The sequence below is a fragment of the Lontra canadensis genome, unplaced genomic scaffold (assembly GCF_010015895.1).
Source record: "Lontra canadensis isolate GAN:19392208 unplaced genomic scaffold, GSC_riverotter_1.0 scaffold51, whole genome shotgun sequence".
Lineage (NCBI taxonomy): Eukaryota > Metazoa > Chordata > Mammalia > Carnivora > Mustelidae > Lontra > Lontra canadensis.
In genome coordinates, this window is record NW_022631045.1 from 10759365 (window position 1) to 10780911 (window position 21547).

At 39.8% G+C, this 21547-nt stretch overlaps 1 protein-coding gene and 1 long non-coding RNA gene across 4 annotated transcripts in view; one reads left to right on the top strand and one right to left on the bottom strand.

The window, feature by feature from the left end:
* Positions 1-5741: 5741 nt before the first annotated feature.
* Positions 5742-17058, bottom strand: LOC116877351. Of its 2 annotated transcripts, XR_004384616.1 has the most exons (6): positions 16971-17058; positions 16550-16632; positions 14463-14556; positions 8534-8567; positions 7270-7360; positions 5742-5982 (listed from the first exon to the last, which is right to left on the bottom strand). It is a non-coding gene; the product is annotated as an uncharacterized LOC116877351 (long non-coding RNA). The 2 variants fall into 2 exon arrangements; XR_004384615.1 differs by lacking the exon at positions 16971-17058 and having other exon boundaries at positions 16550-16737.
* Positions 17059-17221: 163 nt separating this feature from the next.
* The window catches only part of RB1 (RB transcriptional corepressor 1), a 155158-nt gene continuing 150832 nt past the window's right edge, over positions 17222-21547 (top strand). Inside the window, exons 1-2 of one of the 2 annotated variants that reach the window (XM_032874040.1) lie at positions 17222-17585; positions 20280-20406. In XM_032874040.1, coding sequence (XP_032729931.1) covers positions 17401-17585; positions 20280-20406 — 312 coding nt within the window. In that variant the 5' untranslated portion in view covers positions 17222-17400. Of the gene's footprint in view, positions 17586-20279; positions 20407-21547 lie in introns of those variants that run through there. The other variant, XM_032874041.1, reaches the window with a different exon arrangement.

A 21547-nucleotide genomic window follows, 5' to 3' on the forward strand; every position in this document is an offset into this window, starting at 1 on the left:
ACAGAGAACATGTTCATCACTACAGAAAATTATCATGCCCTTTCCAAGTAAATGCCTGCCTATACCTCCCAGAAGCAACCACTGGTTCAATTTCTTTCACCATAGATTAGGTTTGCTTGTCCTTGGACTTCATATATATGGGATCACATAGTTTATGCTCATTTGTGTCTGGGCTTCTTTACCTTAGCATAATGTTTTGAGATTCATTCATGTTTTGCATCTATCAAAAGTTTATTCCATTTTATGGCTGAGTAGTATTCAATGTATTGTATCTATATACCACTATTGCTTTACCTATTTTTTTATTGATGGAAACTTGTTTTTTTCTTATTTTTTAGGCTATTTTGAATGAAGTTGTGAATATTCTTGTTTATGCCCTTTTTGTGGACTTGTTTCTCTTTGAGGGTGGAATTTCTGGGTCACATGTATTGTATTTGTGTTCAACGTTATAAGAAAATGTCAAACCATTTCCCAAAGAGATTGTAACATTTTGCAGTCTGTGTTAGTTATCTACCACTGCCTAACAATATTACCACAAATTTAACAGCATAAAGCAACACACATTTATATCTCCCAGTCTGGATCAGGAGACTGGGAATAGCTTAGCTGATCCTTTGCAAAGTTGCAATCAAAGTGCTGACCCAAACTGGGTTCTCATATGGAGGCTTAACTGGGGAAGAACTTGATTCCTGACTCATGTGGTTGTTGGCAGAATTCACTTCCTTGTGTTGTGTGATTGAGGACTTCAGTTTCTTGCTGGCTGTTGGCTGGTGGTTGCCCTCAGCTGCTGGAGAGGCGAGCAATTCCTTTCCATGTGGGGTTCTCAAAGTTGATTCCTCAAAGCCAGCAACGGAGCCAGAAACTCCAGCAAGGAAGTGCTATAATCCTATAAATGTGATCATGTAATCAAATATATTTAACCATATACATCCTATTACCTTTGCCATATTTTATTTTTTTTAAGATTTTATTTATTTGACAGACAGACATCACAAGTAGGCAGAGAGGCAGGCAGAGAGAGGGAGGGGGAAGCAGGCTTCCTGCTGAGCAGAGCGCCTAATGTGGGGCTCAATCCCAGGACCCTGAATTCATGACCTGAGCCGAAGGCAGAGGCTTTAACCCACTGAGCCACCCAGGCACCCCACCTTTGCCATATTTTAATGTAAGTCCCACTCATGCTCAAGGGGAAGGATAGGATAGGGCAGGAATACCAGAAGGCGTGGATTGAAGGGGACCACCTTAAGAGTATGTGTATCGGGACGCCTGGGTGGCTCAGTTGGTTGGACGACTGCCTTCGGCTCAGGTCATGATCCTGGAGTCCTGAGATCGAGTCCCGAGATTGAGTCCCGCATCGGGCTCCCGGCTCTGCAGGGAGTCTGCTTCTCTCTCTGACCTTCTCCTTGCTCATGCTCTCTCTCACTGTCTCTCTCTCAAATCAATAAATAAAATCTTTAAAAAAAAAAAGAGTATGTGTATCACATACTTCAACCATAAACGAATGAGTTTTGGTTGCTTCACATCTTTACCAATATCTGCTGTTGCCATCTATTTAATTTTAGCCATTCCAGCTGTTGTAGAATATGCCACTGTGGATTATTTTTATTTTATTTTGTGAGTATAGTTGACACAATGTTAGTTTCAGGCATACAATATAGCGATATGACAAGTTTGTATGTTATGCTCTGCTCACCACAAATGTAGCTACCATCTGTCACCACAAAATGCTGTTACAATATCACTTACTATACTCCCTATGCTGTGCCTTTTATTCCCATTGTGGTTTCAATTTGCACTTCTTTAATGTCTAATGATACCAAACATTTCTCCATGAGCTTTTTGGCCAATCATACATCTTTTTTTCGGAAATGCTTTTTCCTTGTATTTTGCCCATTTAAAAGATTGTGTTGTTTGTCTTTTTATTATTGAGTTGGAGGAGTTCCTTATATATTTTGGATAAAGATCCTTTTATAGATATATGTATTACAAATATTTTCTCTCTGTTTACATCCTGCCTAGGTTTTTCTTTTCCTTAGCAGTGTCTTTTGATGAGGAGATAGTTTTAACTGTGATGAAGTTTAATTCACCAGTTTTTCTGTGATGCTTAGTGCTGTGCTGGTAAGAATGTTCCTCTCTCAGTTATTGATAAAATGAGTAAATGGTACATTTTAACATAAGTTGTGACCCAAAGAAGAAATCACAAGGGAAATAAAATATCTTGAACTGAATGTTAATAAAAATACATCATATTAAACCATCTTATATTTGTGAGATACAGCAGCTGAATCATTGCATAGAAGGGAACTTAGAGTCTAAAATGCTTACAATTTAAAATAAATTGTTGATGCTTCCACCTTACAAAGCAAAGGGAAAAAAAGAAGAATAAATTAACCCAAAGGAAGTTTAAAAAATATGAAAAATCAATAAAATAGAAAGTGAATCAACCAATTAGTTCAGGGAAAATTGGTATAGCCAAAATTTGGTTCTTATAAAAGAACTAAGGGGGCAATAAAGCTCTATTTAGACTGATCAAGGGAAAAAAATCAATGAAAAAAATTAAAGATTAATACAATAAAGTTTTAAACGAGTAAAAAATTCATTGATATAATACGCTGTATTATATTATCCTGGAGAGAAAAAAAACACATTATTACATCAATAGATACAGAAAAAGCATCTGACTAAATCTGTTGCCCTTTCATGACAAAAATACTCAAAAAATTAGGAATAGAAAGAAAATTCCTCAACCTGATATGGGCTTCTGTGAAAATCCCCCCAGAGAACATGACACTTATCAATAAAAGACTGGATGTGTTCTACTAAGGAACAGAAACAAGACAATGGTGTTTGTTCTCACCACTTCTATTAAACATTGTATTGAAGTTTCTAAACTGGGACTTTAGGCAAGAAAATAAAATAAAAGACATCCAGATTGGAAAGGAAGAAGTAAAATAATCTCTATTTTCAAATGATATGATCTTGTATATTTAAAAAAAAAGCCCTAGGAAATTCATTAAAAACAAGAACAATCTAAAAATAAAATAAGGAAAACAAGTCCATTTGCAATAGTATAAAAAGAATAAAATACTTATAAATAAATTTAACTAGATAAGTGTAATACTTAAATATTTAAAAAACTGTAAGACGTTGCTTAAAGAAAATAAAGGAGGTGCCTGGGTGGCTCAGTCATTAAGTATCTGCCTTAGGTTCAGGTCACCATCCCAGCGTTCTGGGATGGAGCCCCACATCAGGCTCCCTGCTCAGTGGGAAGACTGCTTCTCCTTCTCCCACTCCCCTTGCTTGTGTTCCCTCTCTTGCTGTGTCTCTGACTGTCAAACAAATAAGTAAAATCTAAAAAAAAAAAAAAAAAAAAAAAAGGAAAAGAAAATTAAGAAGGTTCATTAAATGGAAAGACATTTCATGTTTATGCGTCATATGATTATGGCAAAGTTAAGATGGAAATACACCCCCAATAGACCTACATATCAAAGCAATCTCTATTAATATCTCAACTGGCTTTTTTTGCAGACTGAAACTGACAAGCAGATCTAAAATTTATATGTAAATGAAGTTTCAGAATCATCAAAGAATTCTTGAAAAATAAAGAACAAAGTTGGAGCATTCACACTTTCCTACTTTAAAACTTACGGCAGAACTATAGTAATCAAGATAGTGTGGTACTGACATGGATAAACATTTAGATCAGTGGAACGGAACTGAGAATCCTGAAATAAACCCTCACATTTCTGGTCAGTTGATTTTCAACAAAGGTGCCAAGACAATTCAATAGAGAAAAACAAAACAAAACATTCTTTTCCACAAATGGTGCTGTGGCAGCTAGTATCCATATACAGAATAATGAAGTTGGCCCCTACCTGATGTTATAGATAAAAACTAGCTCCTTTGGATCAAAGACCTAAGTGTAAGAACTAAACTACAAAACTCTCAAAGGAAAACAGGATAAAACTTTATGATCTTGCATAGGCATTGACCAGTTTCTTAGCTCTGCCACCACAACACAAGCTACAAAACAAAATTAAACTTTTGTGCTATAAGAAACACAGTCAAGAGAGTAGAAAGAGAATTTATAGAATAGGAAAAAATGTTTGCAAATCATATATCTGGAACACATAAAGAATACTTACAATTAAAGGAAGAAGTAAAGAACTTGAACAGACGAATAACCAGCAAAGAAATTGAATCAAAAATAAAAAATCTCCCAACAAGCAAAAGCCCAGGACCATATGGCTTCACAGATGAATTCCACCAAATATTTAAAAAAGAGTTAATACCTATGCTTCTCAAACTGTTCCAAAAAACAGAAATGGAAGGACAACTTCCAAATTCATTCTATGAGGCCTGCATTACCCTGATACCAAAACCAGGTAAAGACTCCACTAAAAAAGAGAACTACAGGCCAATATCTCTGAAGAACATGGATGCAAAAATTCTCAATAAAATACCAGCAAACTGAATCCAACAGTACCTTAAAAGAGTCATTTACCAAGATCAAGTGGGATTTATTCCTGGGCTTCAAGGGTGGTTCAATAGTCAGAAATCAATCAACTTGATACACCACATTAATCAAAGAAAGGATAAGAACCATATGATCCTTTCAATAGATGCAAAAAAAAAAAAAAAAGCATTTGACCAAGTATAACATTCATTCATGGTAAAAACCCTCAACAAAGCAGGGTTAGAGGGAACATACCTCAATATAATAAAGGCCATATATGAAAAACCCATAGCTAACATCCTCAATGAGGAAAGACTGAGAGCTTTTCCTCTATGGTGAGGAACGAGATGGGGATGTCTACTTGTCACCACTGTTATTTGTTATTTAACAGAGTGCTGGAAGTCCTAGGCACTCTAACTTCATTTTGAAATTGAACAGACAAATTTGCATGATGTTTGCATGGCAATTTAAGTCCATCACTTTAACTTAGTCGTGTCTTCGTATTTAAAGTAAATCTCTTATAAATAGCATATTATTATGTCTTGCTTTTTTATCCAGCCTGACTAGTACTGCCTTTCAACTGAAGCATATTTTCTTTTCAGTTATATCTGCTTCCAGTTTTTTGGAGGTTAGTTACTATAGTGATTATAATATGCATCTCTAATGAATTGATATATGCAACTTTACATATAACATAAGAACCTCACGACAGTGATTGTATACATTTTTAAATTACAAATCATATCATTTTTTCTTATTACTGAACACCATAAAGTAGTACAATTTTACAAACCTAGTTTATTGTGTGAAAATAAAATTAATGAGGAGAAACTATCTTTGCGTTGTTATTCATCCTTTGCAACCATTTTCTACATGTGTATGCACTTCACTGCTCCTTCTGTGAACTTGCCATCACTCAGTATGAAATACAATTAATTGCTTAGTCTCAAGGGAGCATCTTTCAAGAGGTAATATAAATGACCCTTATCGCAGAACAACCTTCTGGGAAGAACAAAGAGAATTTATCTGCTAGATCCCCTTGTCAACATTTTTCCTCATGGATCTTGAATCCCACACATTTCTGGATTGTTCATGTGTAAGCACTGGCAGGTCCTGCAGCATCTCATTAGTCTTTTTCCAAAAGAAAAACTCCAGGGCAGGAGGTGAGACGCAATATTGTTTGGTTATAAGGTGAGCTAACCATCCAGTTGTGCTAATGTGATGTCTCTTGCCATAGCAGCACAGCCCACCAGGTGTTGGCTGTCACATGTGGCTACTGTGACAAATGGCTACTGGTCCTGAGGCTGATGAGGCCAAGAGCATTAGAGTACAATGTTTGATAAAATGCATCTTTTTCACCACTCATTTTCCTTCATGCTTCCCATTATATTCACCCATAATACTGCAATAGAAGCACCAATTTTTGTGAGTAGATCATTCCTTCACTTCCTCCCTAAGGGGGAAAGAACAAGTTCATTTCATCACAGAGTCCTGTTCAAGATGATATCCAGCTACCATCTCTGGAAAGACTTAAGCAAGAAGGTTAATGACACAAGGTAAAATCCCTGCTGGTGAAGATAATATTAAGGTCATAATTGAAAGTCTTCATGTCTCTCTCCTCTACTCTTTTGTGCCCTCATGTCAGTCTATCACTGGCCGGTGTCTGTCAGTGGGGGGAGAGGGGGTAGGGATGGGGGTAGATGTCATAGATGAGGCAGCTCTTTGGCTAAGGGCAGTTCTCAGTCAATACTCACAACAGCTGGGGGATGAGTGTGTGCGTAGGTAAAGGACATTTAAGCAAAGCACCAACAGCACCCATCCACTAAAAGGGGTTAATCCTACCTCTGTTCTTTTTTCCTTGCCCCCTTATATTCTAGTTGCTGGGGGACATAGTACTATATATTAACTGTTGGTTCAGGGCATATACCATGTCTTGGAGGGCATTCCTCAACTTTGCACTGTCTGGAGTATTTTGTTATGGAACAAAATCTGGCTAATACAGACGAGTTACGAGGTAAAGACCATTGGCTCCTGTGTTTGTTGTTTCCTCTCTTTTGTCATAAAATATATTCTCTGGTCTGAACCATTATTGTGAGAGAAACCATGTCAAAATCTAAGGCTTCCATAAATTCTTGAATATTGGTCCTGGCACTGAGGACAAGGAAGGCAAATTCATGACTAGGTTAGGTACCAGTTCTGATAAGGATGCATTACTGCCTCCCCCAGGGTAGAAGTGTTCCAGTGTAATCAATCTGCTATCAAGTGGCTGACTGGTCTTCTCAAAGAACAATGGCATATTAAAGGCTCAGTTTTGGTATCTGCAAGTGGCAAGTTGGGAATTCAGCAATGGCCATTAACCTAGCTAGATCAGAATTAGTGAGGAGTCCATATTTTCTGGCCCATGCAATACTTTCATCACTGCCACCATGACCTCTCCATTCATAGGATCTTTATGCTTGCTAGCTGATACCACAACACAAGTCATGTCGTTTGCCTGGTGCCTGAGAATGCTCTCTTGGGAAAATAACATGAGACACAGAGATACTCTAATCCCCACAGTTCCATTCAAATTTTGTTTTCCAGACCAATCTGTCCCCAGTATTTCAATCATTTTTTTTTTCAGGTCCTGAATCAATTAGCCAAGCCATTTCTCTCTGCCTAGAAGTTCCTGTATATCCATATCTATATCTCAGGCCACTTCTTCCTAAGAAGTCAATGATCAAGTGTATTGCTCACAAATCTTCCCAAGGGAAGATTTGCCACCATCACTGTACTGTGGGCACCAGGAGTGCATTTTTTTTTTTTATAACACTTACATCCTGTACCAAGCCATGTGTAAACCAGGTCCAGGTTCTTTCCTTCTCCATCTGTTGGTCTTAGAGAATCTCCTTAGGCCAAAGGACTGAACTGAGAGAGAAGTGTCAGTGCAAGAGAGGTTGGTGATGTAAGAGTTTAGATCATTTGTTCACACTTACTCATGACTTCTTAGTCCCTGCTTGCCTGATCCTGAATGTACCATATCCATTGTATAATGGATTGATGCTGACAGACCTTATAGCTCAGAGAATAATAATCAGCTGGTGACAGGCTGCTTCTATTGCTTAGGCACTTTGTCTCCATTTGGGCCCTAGTAGCACAAACAGCTGACTTTTCAAATAAAGGCTAATTCTCTGTTGCAGAAGGTTTCCTTGCTATAGAACCTTAGGTGTATACCACCTATTGGGGCTTGCTGGAGACTCTATGTGTTACTTATTCACCACAAACACCTCTCATACCATTGGATCTGCTGAATCATACAGCTTAAGTAGCTGGCCAGCTTGTACTGCACTTGGATTTCTTTCCTTTTTCTTTTTTAAATATTTATTTATTTATTTATTTATTTATTTATTTATTTATTTGAGAGAGAGTACGTACACACAGAAGGAGAAGGAAAAGTAGGCTCCCCGCTGAGTAGGGGGTTCAGTGCGGGACTTGATCCCAGGACCCCAAGATCATGACCTTAGCTGAAGGCAGATGGTTAACCGATTGAGCCATCCAGGTGTCCCCAGCTTGGATTTCATTTAGAGATGTCTTCTACTTTGGCACCCACTTGCTGTCTAAGTCACCTGATAAATGGGCTGGGGATATATTCCCAAAGACAGTATATGCCTTCAAAAACCAAAGAAGTCCACTAAGTGAAGAGTCTCTCTCCTAGTGGCAGGAGGTGATATTTTTACATTAAAGGTGATGTTTCCTGTGTTCCCATAATTTTGGAATGCTAAAAATGTCATTGACATGGCAAGCCCTTGGATTGCCTTAGAGTCTTTCTTCCATTCTTCATCATGCATGTTTTACAAGGCCATTTAGACTAATATTCAAAGTGGAATCTACAGACTGCTGCTGTCGGTTAACTCTTGGTTACTGGTTCTTGCCAGATGAATTATGAAATTGAAAATCTGTGTTTAGAACATTTTATAGCAATTGACATTGCTGTGACATCCAAGTACATGATCAGAAGCCTCATCTCATTAAGCAAGGTATTGATCATTTTAGCAACTGTCAAACTTGTGTGGTGATTCACATGGGCAGCAAGGTACTTACCTGTCAAATTCAGTGGTGATTTCCAAAAGTATCGCTCCAAGACAGATTGGAAAAACAAACAAACAAACAAACAAACAACAAACAAACAGAACTATGAGAAGCACTGATTTGGAGTACTTGGCCCTTTGTGTCCACTAGGACAGAGAAAAGATGTGTTAAAATAGCCCTGAGGCAACTGCCTCTCTAAAGACAAAGTGCTTTTGATCCTTTCTCATGATAGAAATTAGGAAAAGCGCATTGACCAATTAATATCTATATACCAATGCCAAATCTATGTTGATCTGATCCAATGAAGAGACTACATGTAGTATGGAAACTTCTACTGGGGCTCAATTTATGGTGGTCTACTATCACCTCCCATTTTTGTAAGGGTTAGATAGGAGAGTTGGTTGAATGGAGATGTAAAAGAAACCACAAACTCTGGATCCTTTAAATATTTGATAGTGGTATAAGTCTTTGCATTTCTTCCTAAGATGCTGTCATGCTTTTGAATTACTATCCTGACTGGGGGTAATAGTGGCAGTTTTAGCACCCTCTATATGGTCCATGCTACATAATGGCAATTGCTCCACAGGTCAGGGGACCAACATGAGGATTTTGACATCTGTTAAGTTCATCTGTCCTAATTATACAATCATTGATTTAACCACGGAATGTGTTCATAGACCTACTGGACTCACAATAAGTTGAAGTTGAGCCAAAACTTCACTAGTTTCCATTCTAATTGGAGAATCATGGTGGTGTCAGTGACAGTTTGGACACTGTATCTAACAATTCTTTTTTTTTTTTTTTAAAGATTTTATTCATTTATTTGAGAGAGATCAGGAAGCGGGGGAGGGGGGCACAGAGGGAGAAGCAAACTTCCCAATGAACAAGGAGCCTGATGCAGGATTCAATCCCAGGGCCCTGGGATCTTGAACTGAGTCAAAGGCAGACACTTAACTGAGCCACCCAGCTGCCCTGTATCTAACAATCCTTGAAGACTCTGAGCATTTCCTTTTTTCCAGTGCACAGTTACCCTGGCTAATGGCCACACATCCTTTTGGAGAGCCACTTGCTTCAACAGTCTTTGCATGATTTACAGGCAAGAGAAGACTATTTTCCTCTGGCAAAGTGGAGGTGCTGATTGCACATCAGGTTACTGATGGGTTGGAGCCAGTTCATACCCAGCTTATAGGAGCCAATTGTGGGCATCACTTTTTAATACTGTGTTCAGTGACATTATGTTGGTAGGCTGAAAGCGACTAAGGTGGGAGTGTTTATTCAATAGAAATTGGCTAATCCTACAAATCATGGTCCTTCCCTGCCAACCCCTCCCCTGAGAGCTGGCTGCTAATCTTTTCCAGTATTCCACAGGTTCAGGGGAGAATTAGGAGAATCAATATTCTCAGACTCATCCACTCAAATATCCCATCCTGGGTCTTAGATCACTTTGCTCCTTCAGGGACCAGATGTGGACATAGGAGACCTTGTAAATCTATGCATTTTGTTGCTTTTTCAGCTCTGCTGCCTTTACAATCAGATTCTGGGCCTGATTTTTGGTATAGTTTGCTCTAAGCTACGGAAATCAGTCTTTCACTTTTTTTTTTATTGAAGTACAGTTAACACACAATATTACATTAGTTTCAAGTGTACAACATAGTGATTTGACAGTTCTATACATTATGCAATGATCACCATGAATGTAGTTACCATCTGTCACCATTCAACATAATTACAACAATACTGACTATATTCCCTATGCTGTACTTTTCATCCCTGACTTATTTATTTCATAACTGGAAAGTCCGTATCTCTTAATCCCCTTCACCTATGTTGCCATCACCCCACACCTCTCCCCTTGGGCAATAACTAGTTTGCTATCTATATTTATGAGTCTGTTTCTGTTTTTTGTTTGTTTGTTTGTTTTGCGTTTTAGATTCCCAAAGTAAAGGTTTCAGGGTTTTCTATGCTGTACAAAGAAAACCCTAAAGACCTCACCAAAAAAACTATTAGAACTGACAAATGAATTCAGTAAAATTATGGGATATAAAATTAACATACAGAAATCTGTTGTTTCTATACACTAATAATGAACTAGCAGAAAGAGAAATTAACAAAACAATCCCATTTACAATTGCACAAAAAAAAATACCTATGAATAAACTTACCAAAGAGGTGAAAGACTTGCTGCATCTCTGAGACACTAATGAAAGACATTGAAGACCAAATAAACAAATGGAAAAGATGTACTATGCTCATGGATTGGAAGAATTAATATTGTTAAAATGTCCATGCTATCCAAAGCAATCTACAGATTTAATGTAATCTCTATCAAAATGCCAGTAGTATTTTTCACAGAATTAAAACAAATAATCTAAAATGTGTATGTACCCAGAAAAGACTTCAGATAGTCAAAGCAATCTTGAGAAAGAAGAACAAAGCTGGAGGTATCACAATCTCAGATTTCAAGCTACACTATAAAGCTATAGTAATGAAAATAATTTGGTACTGGCACAAAAATAGATCAGTGGAACATAACAGAAAGGCCAGTAATAAACCTATATGGTCAATTATCTGTGACCATTGAATGGTCAATTAATCTACAATTTATATGGTCAATTAATCTACAACAAAGGAAGAAAGTATATACAATGGGTAAAAGTCTCTTTAATAAATGGTACTGGTAAAACTGGAAAGCTATATTTCCCCCCCACCCCCTCAAAAAAGGTTGAACTGAATCACCCTCTTAAACTGTACTCAAAAATAAACTCAAGGGGCGCCTGGGTGGCTCAGTGGATTAAAGCCTCTGCCTTTGGCTCAGGTCATGATCCCAGGGTCCTGGGATTGAGCCCCACATTGGGCTCTCTGCTCAGCAGGGAGACTGTTTCCCCATCTCTCTGCCTGCCTCTCTGCCTACTTGCGATCTCTGTCTGTCAAATTAAAAAAAAAAATAAAAAAATTAATAAGAGAATAATGTTCAGAATTATGCTTCCCAGAATGCCCAAGTTCTTTATCTTATATTTTATATTTTTTCTTTAATTTTATTGCATATAGTTTTGTTAAGACAAAAGCAAAAATAATTTACATCAAAATCACAGTCTTTTAAAAAACTGCCAATGGAAGCCTTCTGCCTTTCTCAGCGTGCCTTAAGGTGACAGTTGCCTGCCCTGAGGTATCATTTTCTTTTACAAAGGGTACAATTCCGGTAACAGAATCCATCCCAATCCCTACAGTTATTATCCCCATACTGCTCAAGCGTCACAGCCATGACACATTCCAATGTTCCACCTTCTATGTGCACTGCATCCTGATCGGCACAGGTGGGAAGCCTTAGTAGTTATGATACCACTGTGTGGCCCCACTTACTACCCACATACCATGCTTTGTCTTTATTGCCATAAGACCAGTGATTAAGCCAACTCTAATATTCCATCCTGAATGTCTTCAGGACACTTTGGAGCCAAGTGTTTTAGCTTGGATTCTCTAGAAAATACAGACCAAGTGCAATTTGAGAGAAATACGAGTGAAGGTAAAGGGGAGTGGGCAGGGAAGGAGGGGAAACTAATACAATGATATCAATTCCAAACTGGCACCACTTGGTATCAAGGCCATTTGATTTCTCAGTGTCACGGGTACATGCTAGGTATGAGGACACCCTAGTTAGCAGAACAGATATAGATCTATTCTCATGGACATGGCTGGCAGGTGAGCTATGCAGTTCTATAAGACTCCATTTAGAAAGGCATTGGGCTTGGTTTAAAATGTTCCACACTCACTATCTTGAAAATCTCAATAATTTGTGAAAAAGGGGCCTTGCATTTTCATTTTTCACTGCGACTAGCAAATTATGTTATCTGGTCCTGCTAATGTAAATTATAGTTTAGTAGGGGAACCAATCATAGTCTCTCTCCTGAGGAATGTGAATTAGTGACATGGAGAGGGGATCATTGTGGCAGGAATTATAAAGAGATGAAGACTAACAATGTTCACAGAGGCAGGAAGGATGGGAGTCAGCTAGTGGATGGATGATAAGGTACAGGAGTGTAGCAGGAGGGACTCTTTATTTTTTAGTTTTTTGTCTCTTTTACTCCTCCCCTAAACTAATCAATAATCCTGAATAATTAAGGTAAACAAAATGGATCTCTGTTTCTTGAAATCTGAAAGAATCTAAGAGCATACACATATGGGGGTGATTTAAATTGTGGAAATAAAATAGAGCAAATGGAGAAGAGAAGTGAGGATCTCTTAGACCAGTGTTATCTCACACTATATGTGAAGAGCCTTTCCTTTCTTTTTAATTTCATGAATTGATACTTCTGAAAAATGAAATTTTTAAAAATACTTGAAAATGAAATGAAAATTAAAAAGGCACACCAATTACAGACTCACATTTTAAGTATTTTAAACAGATACAAAATTACATCTCAAAAAACACAGAACAAAATATTACATAGCATTAAAGAAGAAACTACAAAAACCACTTTGTTCACTGTTAAGTGTGCATATAGGTGATTAATATAAAGAGTTACTAATACATGGTTAGTTTTTAAATAATTCCACAGTCAAAAAACAAAAAGCTCGTAGTGAAGGAGTAATTTCCCATATTAAATGCTATATTTAATATTTAAAATTTGTCAGTAGTTACAGATTTTAACACGACAAATGAAAATGTTTCCTGCCTATTAAATTATCTTAGCTAGGTTAGAGTGCTGACAATGCCTCTAGCAGGAGATACTGTGTATCTAAACTGTTTTTATGTTTTACTCAGTAATACTCATAGTAGAGAAATTAGTCTCTCAAAGATATGTTTAAGGGAATGGAAGTGATTTGAAGACAATTTCAGCAAGCTGAGGACATTCACTTTTAATTTTTATCCAGAATAGAGCAAATACTGTTTTAGTTTCAAAATTCATCTTCCTTATCAGTAATAGTACTGGTTTTTCTTATCAATTCTAAAAATTTGTCCTTTTAAGTTATAGTTGCATTTAAAGTATACTTCAATTAAAGAAATGGATTCTGGGGGCACCTGGGTGGCTCAGTACTTTAAGCCTCTGCCTTCGGCTCAGGTCATGGTCCAGGGTCCTGGGATCGAGCCCCACATCGAGCTCTCTGCTCAGTGGAGAGCCTGTCCCCCCCACCCCACCTGCCTCTCTGCCTACTTGTGCACGCTCTCTCTCTCTGTCAAATAAATAAATACATAAATAAATATCTTTAAAAAAAAAGAAATGGATTCTGGATCCATGAATTCCCTATGTGTGGAGATTTTTTAATGGAAAATAAAAATGCTACATGTTTTATCAAACTCACAATTAGTTTCCTTATATTTTATATATGAATGCTGATGAATTTTGATGTCTGATGCTTCATCAGACAATTACGGTTTTAGTACTTTACTGTGAGTTTTGGCTATGGACTCAGTAGAAGGGGGATGCTACTTCCGAGCAAAAATAGTAAAACACTTGGATCTTTAATTCTTTAGAATCACTTCTCTGGCCATTGTTTGGGTTGCTACCACTATTACTAACATAGTACTGACATGTGTCTTTTCTTGACAACAGGACAGTAAGGTTTATTTCATCACCTATAATTTAGGGCTAGAAACAAATGACACAAATTTAACTTCCCTAATATAGCTATGAATTTCAAAAACCAGGCTTGATTAAAAATTAAAATGACTGTAAATATAACAAGTTAGAAAAGTAAACAAATATTTACACTTTTACAGATTTGTATTCACTTTGGGGTTACAGTTAATCAACTAATCTTAAAATTTTATTCCTTATAATGTGGTCCTACTGCACAAAGGACACAGCTATGCCACCTACAATCACACAAGTTGCGAAACACCTGAACTGTTCCATATTCTGTTTATTGAGAAGTGTTCAAAGATCATGTGCCTGGAAATAGCTGAAATATTAAATCGCTGAAAATGCTGCTAAGCACTTACTCTTAATTTCTGTGCTCATTTCCTTGTAAATGAGACATAAGCAAACTGGCAGTGGTCCAAGGAACACACGTTGACTCATGCTGCTCTAGGGAAACTGCCCTGAACACAGGGAGAAAACCAGGGAGGAGTTTATAAAGGAACAGAAGGGAGGAGAAAAAAGCAACCATGGATTTATGGAAGACTAGGGAAGTTTTAAGAAGGAGGATGTGGTTAACTGTGTTAACTGCAAGAAAGGTCAAGTAGAGTGAACATCAGAAAGCAGTCACTGAATGAACAAGTAGGACATAGGTAACCAGAGAAGCTCCTGGCCTGGGCGTTTGGAGGTACCTTCAGGCCCGGCTCTGCAGGGGCGTGGGTGTCACCCACCTTCAGGAAAGGAAGGGCTGGGTGGTGGCCGCCACCGAGCCGGGGCTGGGCCTAAGGGGAGAGCTGGTGCCATCAGAGCTGCCCGGCTGGCTTGGAACCCGAGGGTCCACCAACTAACCGTGTTTACACAACTTGAGTGTTGAACCCCGATTATAATGTCTGTGATTTCACTGTTGGAGGAAGCTCAGGAAAAGAATCTTTGAAGAATCTGTAGAATTTCTAATATTTCTTTGGTGTGCAACAGAAAGCTGTGTGTGTGGGGGGGTAAGGGTTTTAAATGTAGTGGAAAACATAGTTAAATTAATCCATGATAACGACACACATCCTTTTATAAATTGAGAAATCTCTCTTTGATTTATCACAATTGTGGCAAATCCAGAGGTTGATAACCTGGGTTTAAAGTAAGTCATATCCACATATAGAGTTTACTTCAGTTTCCAGAATTTTCCTCTGCTATTCTGGCCTCTCTACTTTTAGCAAACAAGCATTTACTGCTGGCTACTATATGTCTACAACGATGCCTAATATTTGGTCTCTATCCTGAAAGGGCTCATTGGATAAATATTATCAGTCATAATGCTTTCTGGTGTAAACAACTGAAAACTCCAGCTCAGTTGAGGTCACCTCCAGCATTGGTCAAATCAGAACTGATTTGTCACAGAGGATGCAGATGTTTTGGTATTACTTACTGTAACATCATTAACATTTCTGCCTTATCCTCAGGTCAGCTTGTCTTAAGTCACAATGGCCAGAGTAATTGTTTCAGTGTCACATTCTCATGATAACAGTTAAAGGAAGAAGAACTGTGTCATCTCTGTATCTCATTTATCAGGCTGCCAGCAGACAATCTTTGATCTTGCAAAACTGCGTCCTGAGCTTCTGCCTACACTAATCCCTGGCAAGGTGAAGAGGATTACCACTTTGATGCTATTCATTCTCTGTAGCTGGGGCTGGGTTTGGGCCCTACTTCCTGACAAAGAAGTCAGGGCCCCCAAGAGATGATTTCTGAACGTAGGACAGACTGGCTGTTGAGTAGGCCAATGACTGCCAACCCTTTTCACATCCTGACATATATATCATGGTATATACAGAAAATGGTAATCCATTGTACAACTGCCCAAGATAAACCCAAGAAGTTTGCAGCCCTGACTTGACTGAAGGGTCCTGCTGCCTCAGCCCTGGTCAGCTATTCCAAGGACGAGGGGGTTCACATCAGAACATAGCTATGTATTATTCACAGTGCCTCAAGTGGTAAATTCTGACTGGGCAATCCACTGGGTCTGCCAAAGAGAGAAAAACACGTTTTCATACTAGACAATCTATTATTACAGTAAATGTCATGAGAGAAGAGACAAAGCTTCTAAACCAATGTTGGATGGTGTTAAGCTCTTCCAGCAAGCTCTTCTCAGAGGGCTTTGTGCCTTTGCGCATGCTCTTTTCTTGGTGCATTTTTTTTTTAAGATTTTATTTATTCATTTCTCTCTCTCTCTCACACACACACACACACACACACACACAGAGCACAGCACAAGCAAGGGGAGATGCAGGCAGAGGGAGAAGCAGGCTCCCTGCAGAGCAGTGAGCACTACCGGAGGGAGGAGGGGGGTGGGGGGTCGGGGGTGGGGGGTGGGGGGGCTCTATCCCAGGACCCAGGATTAAGATAGTTAAAATGGCCAGCACAATCCCTGGTACATAGCAAGGCAAACTTGCTATGTACATACCTGGCAAACTTCTATTCAGGTGCCACAGCTTCTCTGAAGTTGTCCCTTAGACATTTCGACGGTGCTTCCCCCTTTTTACACCGCTATTAAAACATTTATCAACACTATAATTTTTTCTGTACCCATTCCCCCACTCCCCTTCTGTAAACAGTGACCCTAAAAGGCTAGTAATTGTTCTACATCTTGGATCTCCCAGTGATCGTCAAAATTAACTTTCTACGAGGTGTTCCACGAACGTTTGTTTTTGTTTTGGCCGATTCTGCCTAACGGATTGGGCGGGAGGAGCGTGGTGGAGAGGGAGGGCGCCGCCCACGGAGGGAGAGGGGCGTGCCCGCCCAGGGTGCACACGCTTGATATTCCCGGCGGGGCCGGAGTCGCAGCCCCAGATCAGCCCACAGATAAAAATGGGGCCCGATCTCACCCCCCAGACTGTGCGGTGCCCCGTTACCGGCACCCAGGCCTGAAGAGGAGAGTTTCGGGTAGAGACACGTCCGGGCGGGGCGGGCCTCCGGGAAGCTGTCCCGGGCCAGGCCGGGGGTCCACACCCAGCCCGGCCGACCTCGCGCCCCCGCCCAGCCTAGCGCACCGCTCCGCGCCCCGGTTCCCTCCCGACGCCGGCGGGCCCGGGAGCTTCACGGACGTGACGCCGGGGGCGGAAGTGACGTTTTCCCGCGGTTGGACGCGGCGCTCGGTTGCCGGGCGGGGGAGGGCTCGTCCGGTTTTTCTCAGGGGACGTTCAAATTATTTTTGTAACGGGAGTCGGGAGAGGACGGGGCGTGCCCCGACGTGCGCGCGTCCTCCTTTCCCGGCCCTTCGCCACCAGTCACTGGCTCCTGCCCTGGGGGGGAGTCATGCCGCCCAAAAACCCCCGGAGAGCAGCAGCAGCAGCAGCAGCCGCAGCCGCCGCCGCCGCCGCCGCCGCCTCCGCCGCCGCAGCGGCCGCCGAACCCCCACCGCCGCCGCCGCCGCCGCCGCCGCCTCCTCCTGAGGAGGACCCTGAGCAGGACAGTGGCCCCGAGGACCTGCCTCTGCCCAGGTGAGCGAGCAGAACCCCGGCGGCCGCGGCTAGAGAAGGGCGCCCGAGAGTGCGTCCGGGCTGGCGCCCCGGCGTCTAGGCGGGGGCGCGTCTCCGCCCGCGGCCGCGTCCGAGCGGGAGGGGGGTGCTCCCGTGTCCCCTACCGCCACGGAGCGCCTGGAGGAGGGTGACAGGGGTCTGGGTCCGGGAGCGAGGGGAGGGAAGCCGGGAAGGGTCTGGGCTCCCGCTTGACAGGTGTCGGGCGGGTGGGGCTCGGGTCCCTGAGCAAAGTGACAGGTGCCGCCTTTCCTCCTCTAGGCGGAAAGGCTTGCAGGCGGCGGGTGATTACGAGGCCCCATCAAAGGCAAAAAAAAAGAAAAATGACTGACTAGTGTCTGATGGAGAGTTTGTTTCCTGTTGAGATTTGTAGTTTTTCGGTGGCCGTTTGACTTTCTGTTTTGGTCTACTGCGATGCAACAGCTGAAAGTGTTTTCCTCTGGGCGTGCACTGCATCCGAAGCCCCTGGCTGAGAGAGGCCAGGAAAGCCATCGGACGTGAAGTGCAGGGTCCTGTGTGTCAGTTGCCCCCAGGGTATTCGGCTGAGGTGTTTTGTGGCGCTCCCTTTTAACAGTGCTTTGGGGATTCAGAACCATCTGTAGTTACTGGAGGAACATAACTTTTGAGAGGAACTGGTGTATGGGAAAAAGTTTTGTAACTTAAAAGTTTCTCAACTTTTTCTTTTATTCCCATTGTATAAAACTCTTTTATATTATTAATCTTCAGCATTTTTCATTTTTGCTTTCATTTTGCCTTTGAGCCAGGAAACAACTGTGTGTCCTCTCGTTTTGTTTTGTTTGGGTACAAAGTTAGTGATGGTCTTGTGCTCACATGAAACTCCCCCCCCCCACACCGCCCCAAGTGGTATCTAAATTTAGCCGAGTCAATGATAATGCAGTAGAACATGACAAGGGGGTATTTATTCCATTGCAACATTCTATTTTTCTTGATTGCGATACTTTTTATGGTTAAGAAGCTAAGATTAAAAGAGTATGATTGCCATTATTATTGTCCGCACTGGTTCTACTTTGAGACTACATATTGATTTCAGGGAAATGGAATTAATTTCTGTCCCTCATCACTTCCTCCCCTGTTCTAGCCCATTACCAAGCCCTGTTCTTTCAACTTGCCAGACACTAACAGAGTTCAGACAAGTTGTAAAAAATTGGAATGGTCTTTGGGATGTCCTGTGAAAGGCTATTAAAAATACATATATTTAAATGGGTTGTCTTGTGGGTTAGTTAAAAATCACACTCACTTAAAAAAAAAGTCTAGTCTGTTCTGGGAGAAGACAAATTTAATTTCTGATTAAACTCTGATGTATCCAATACTTGAAAGTTCTCATTTGGAAAAAGCACTAAATCTACTCTGAAGAATTTCCACGTTACCCAATTATAAGGTAACCAGAAATACTGAAATTTTGGCCATCACCTGAGAAAAGAATGCCTTTCTTCCCCACCCCAACATTATGTTATATACTTGTAAATGATGGAACTATCAAAAAATCTCCTGTAGTTCAAAAACCATACGAGATACACTCTACTCTTGATTATCCATACCCACAAAAGGTTTCACTAGTATGGGCAATTGAACTCTGTAGATTAGCTGCTTAGCAAGGGTAAAAACTAGTGCCTGGTGATCCGAAGCCTAGCACTTGCTTAGGGATGGATTCAGGGCCCACTCCACCTGCACTTTCAATGACAGAGTGTGTTTCTACCTTGACAGCTGAGATCTTTTTTCTTTTGCATTGTATCTGGTCTAAGTGGTGAAGTTGGAAGGAAAACCTTCACTAGGAACAGCATTTCGCCTTCATTGTTGACATAATCAAAAGTTAATTATATTTTGAAGGAGGGTTGGCAGTCTGCAATAGTGGTCAAGGGCATGGATTATGGAGTTAAACTGTTGGGTTTCCCACTTACTGGCCATGACCTTGAGTGAGTACTTAAGCTTCTCTGATTTGGTACTTATCTGTAAAACAAGGATAATAAGAGTACTTATCTAACAGGCTGATGTACGGATTTCACTGAAACTATGCATCTAAGGTACTTTGTACAGACAGGGTCAGAGTAAATACTGAAAAATTACTCAGTATTCCTCATATTATTACTATTAGGTGTGAAATAGACATTAAATGAATGAAAAAGAACTAGCCAACAAGGAATTATTGACTACTTGTCCTGGGTAAGGAGGATGAAAGGGAAAAATCTGATATAAGCATAGCAGTAATTTATATTAAGTTAATCATCATGTGAGACATTGATAAGTTGTAGACTGCATTTTAGCAAACTCACTAATACTAAATTGAATCTGTAATGTTATATACGGGCTTTCTTCTTTTTGTTGTTATTGTCATCCCAATTTTCCTATACAGCTTTAGCTATCATACTTTTACAAAGCTATTTTGCTGTTCTGAACTGTATGTGATTCACCAGGCCAGCAAACATCTTTCACTGTGTTGTATTTTTGTTGGAAAGACTTGGAAAAAGATAAACATGTTTAAATTCTACCTGTAATTTTTTTCAAAGATAGATAAGATTTTAAAGTATTTATTGATGCTTTTTTCAGGACAGTACTGTTATACACAAACCATTGAAAGAAATGTTTAATCAGTTTGATTTGTAAGTCTATCCCTATTACTTGTCTATTTTTATCTGGTAGTCTCGTGTTGGAAGAAACCGAAGAACCTGATTTTACCGCATTATGTCAGAAATTAAAGATACCAGATCATGTCAAAGAAAGAGCTTGGTTAACTTGGGAGAAAGTTTCATCTGTGGATGGAGTATTGGTAAGGATTTCTTTAACATTTTTTGAAAAAAAGTTTTCTCATTTTTTTTTTTAAAGAATTTTTAAAAAAATCAATTATGTTAGAGGGAGAGAGAGAAAGAGCCTGAGCACAGGGAGGGGCAGAGTGTGAGAGAGACGGAGAATCTTAAGCAAACTTTGTTGAGAATAGAGCCCAATACAGGGCTCAATCTGAGGATCCTGAGATCATGACCTGAGCCAAAACCCAAGAGTTGGATGCTCAATCAACGGAGCCACCCAGGCACCCTCCAAATTTTCTCATTTAAAAAATAATTTTGAATTACTCTAGATAATTTGAAAAATAGAAAAACATAAAGAAAAGAAAAGCAAATAATAATTTTGTTACCTAGAGGTAAATAATGTACATCTGATAGCATTACAAATTTTTTAAAATCTCCACATGTAAACCCCCCCAAAGTATTTTAAAGTTTTTTTTTTTAAATTTATTTACTAATTTGACAGACAGAGATCACAAGTAAGCAGAGAGGCAGGCAGAGAGAGAGGAAGGGAAGCTGGCTCCCCACTGAGCAGAGAGCAGGATGTGGGGCTCGATCCCAGGAACCCAGGATCATGACCTGAGCTGAAGACAGAGGCTTTAACCCACTGAGCCACACAGGTGCCCCCAAAGTATTTTAAAGCAAATCTTAGCTATCATATTTTATTCATACATCCTTCACTCAGATATAAAGACTTTTTAAAAGACAAAGCCATACCTTATAATTTTTAATATCTTATAATATGTAGTGTTTAAAATTCCTGATTGTTTCAGAATTAGTTTTGTTAGAATGTAGAATCTTTGATAGCATTTGATACATTTCTTTCCTTTTTTTCTTTACAAAAGTATATGTGTGTATATGTAATATTACTACTACTAACACCAGCAAATAATTACTAGGGCTTTGTATGTACTGGGGGATATTATAAGAACTTAAAAAATAACTCATTCAACAATCCATTGAGATATGAAACAAAAAGTCTTTATTTTACATGTAAAATGTAAAATCTTGATTATTTTTTAGAAGATACTGAAATAGAGTGAGGTTAGGTAACTAGATCAAGGTCCTGGCTGAGTCATTTAAAACACAGATTTGGGATCATACATGTAACTACATGTAACTATAGTT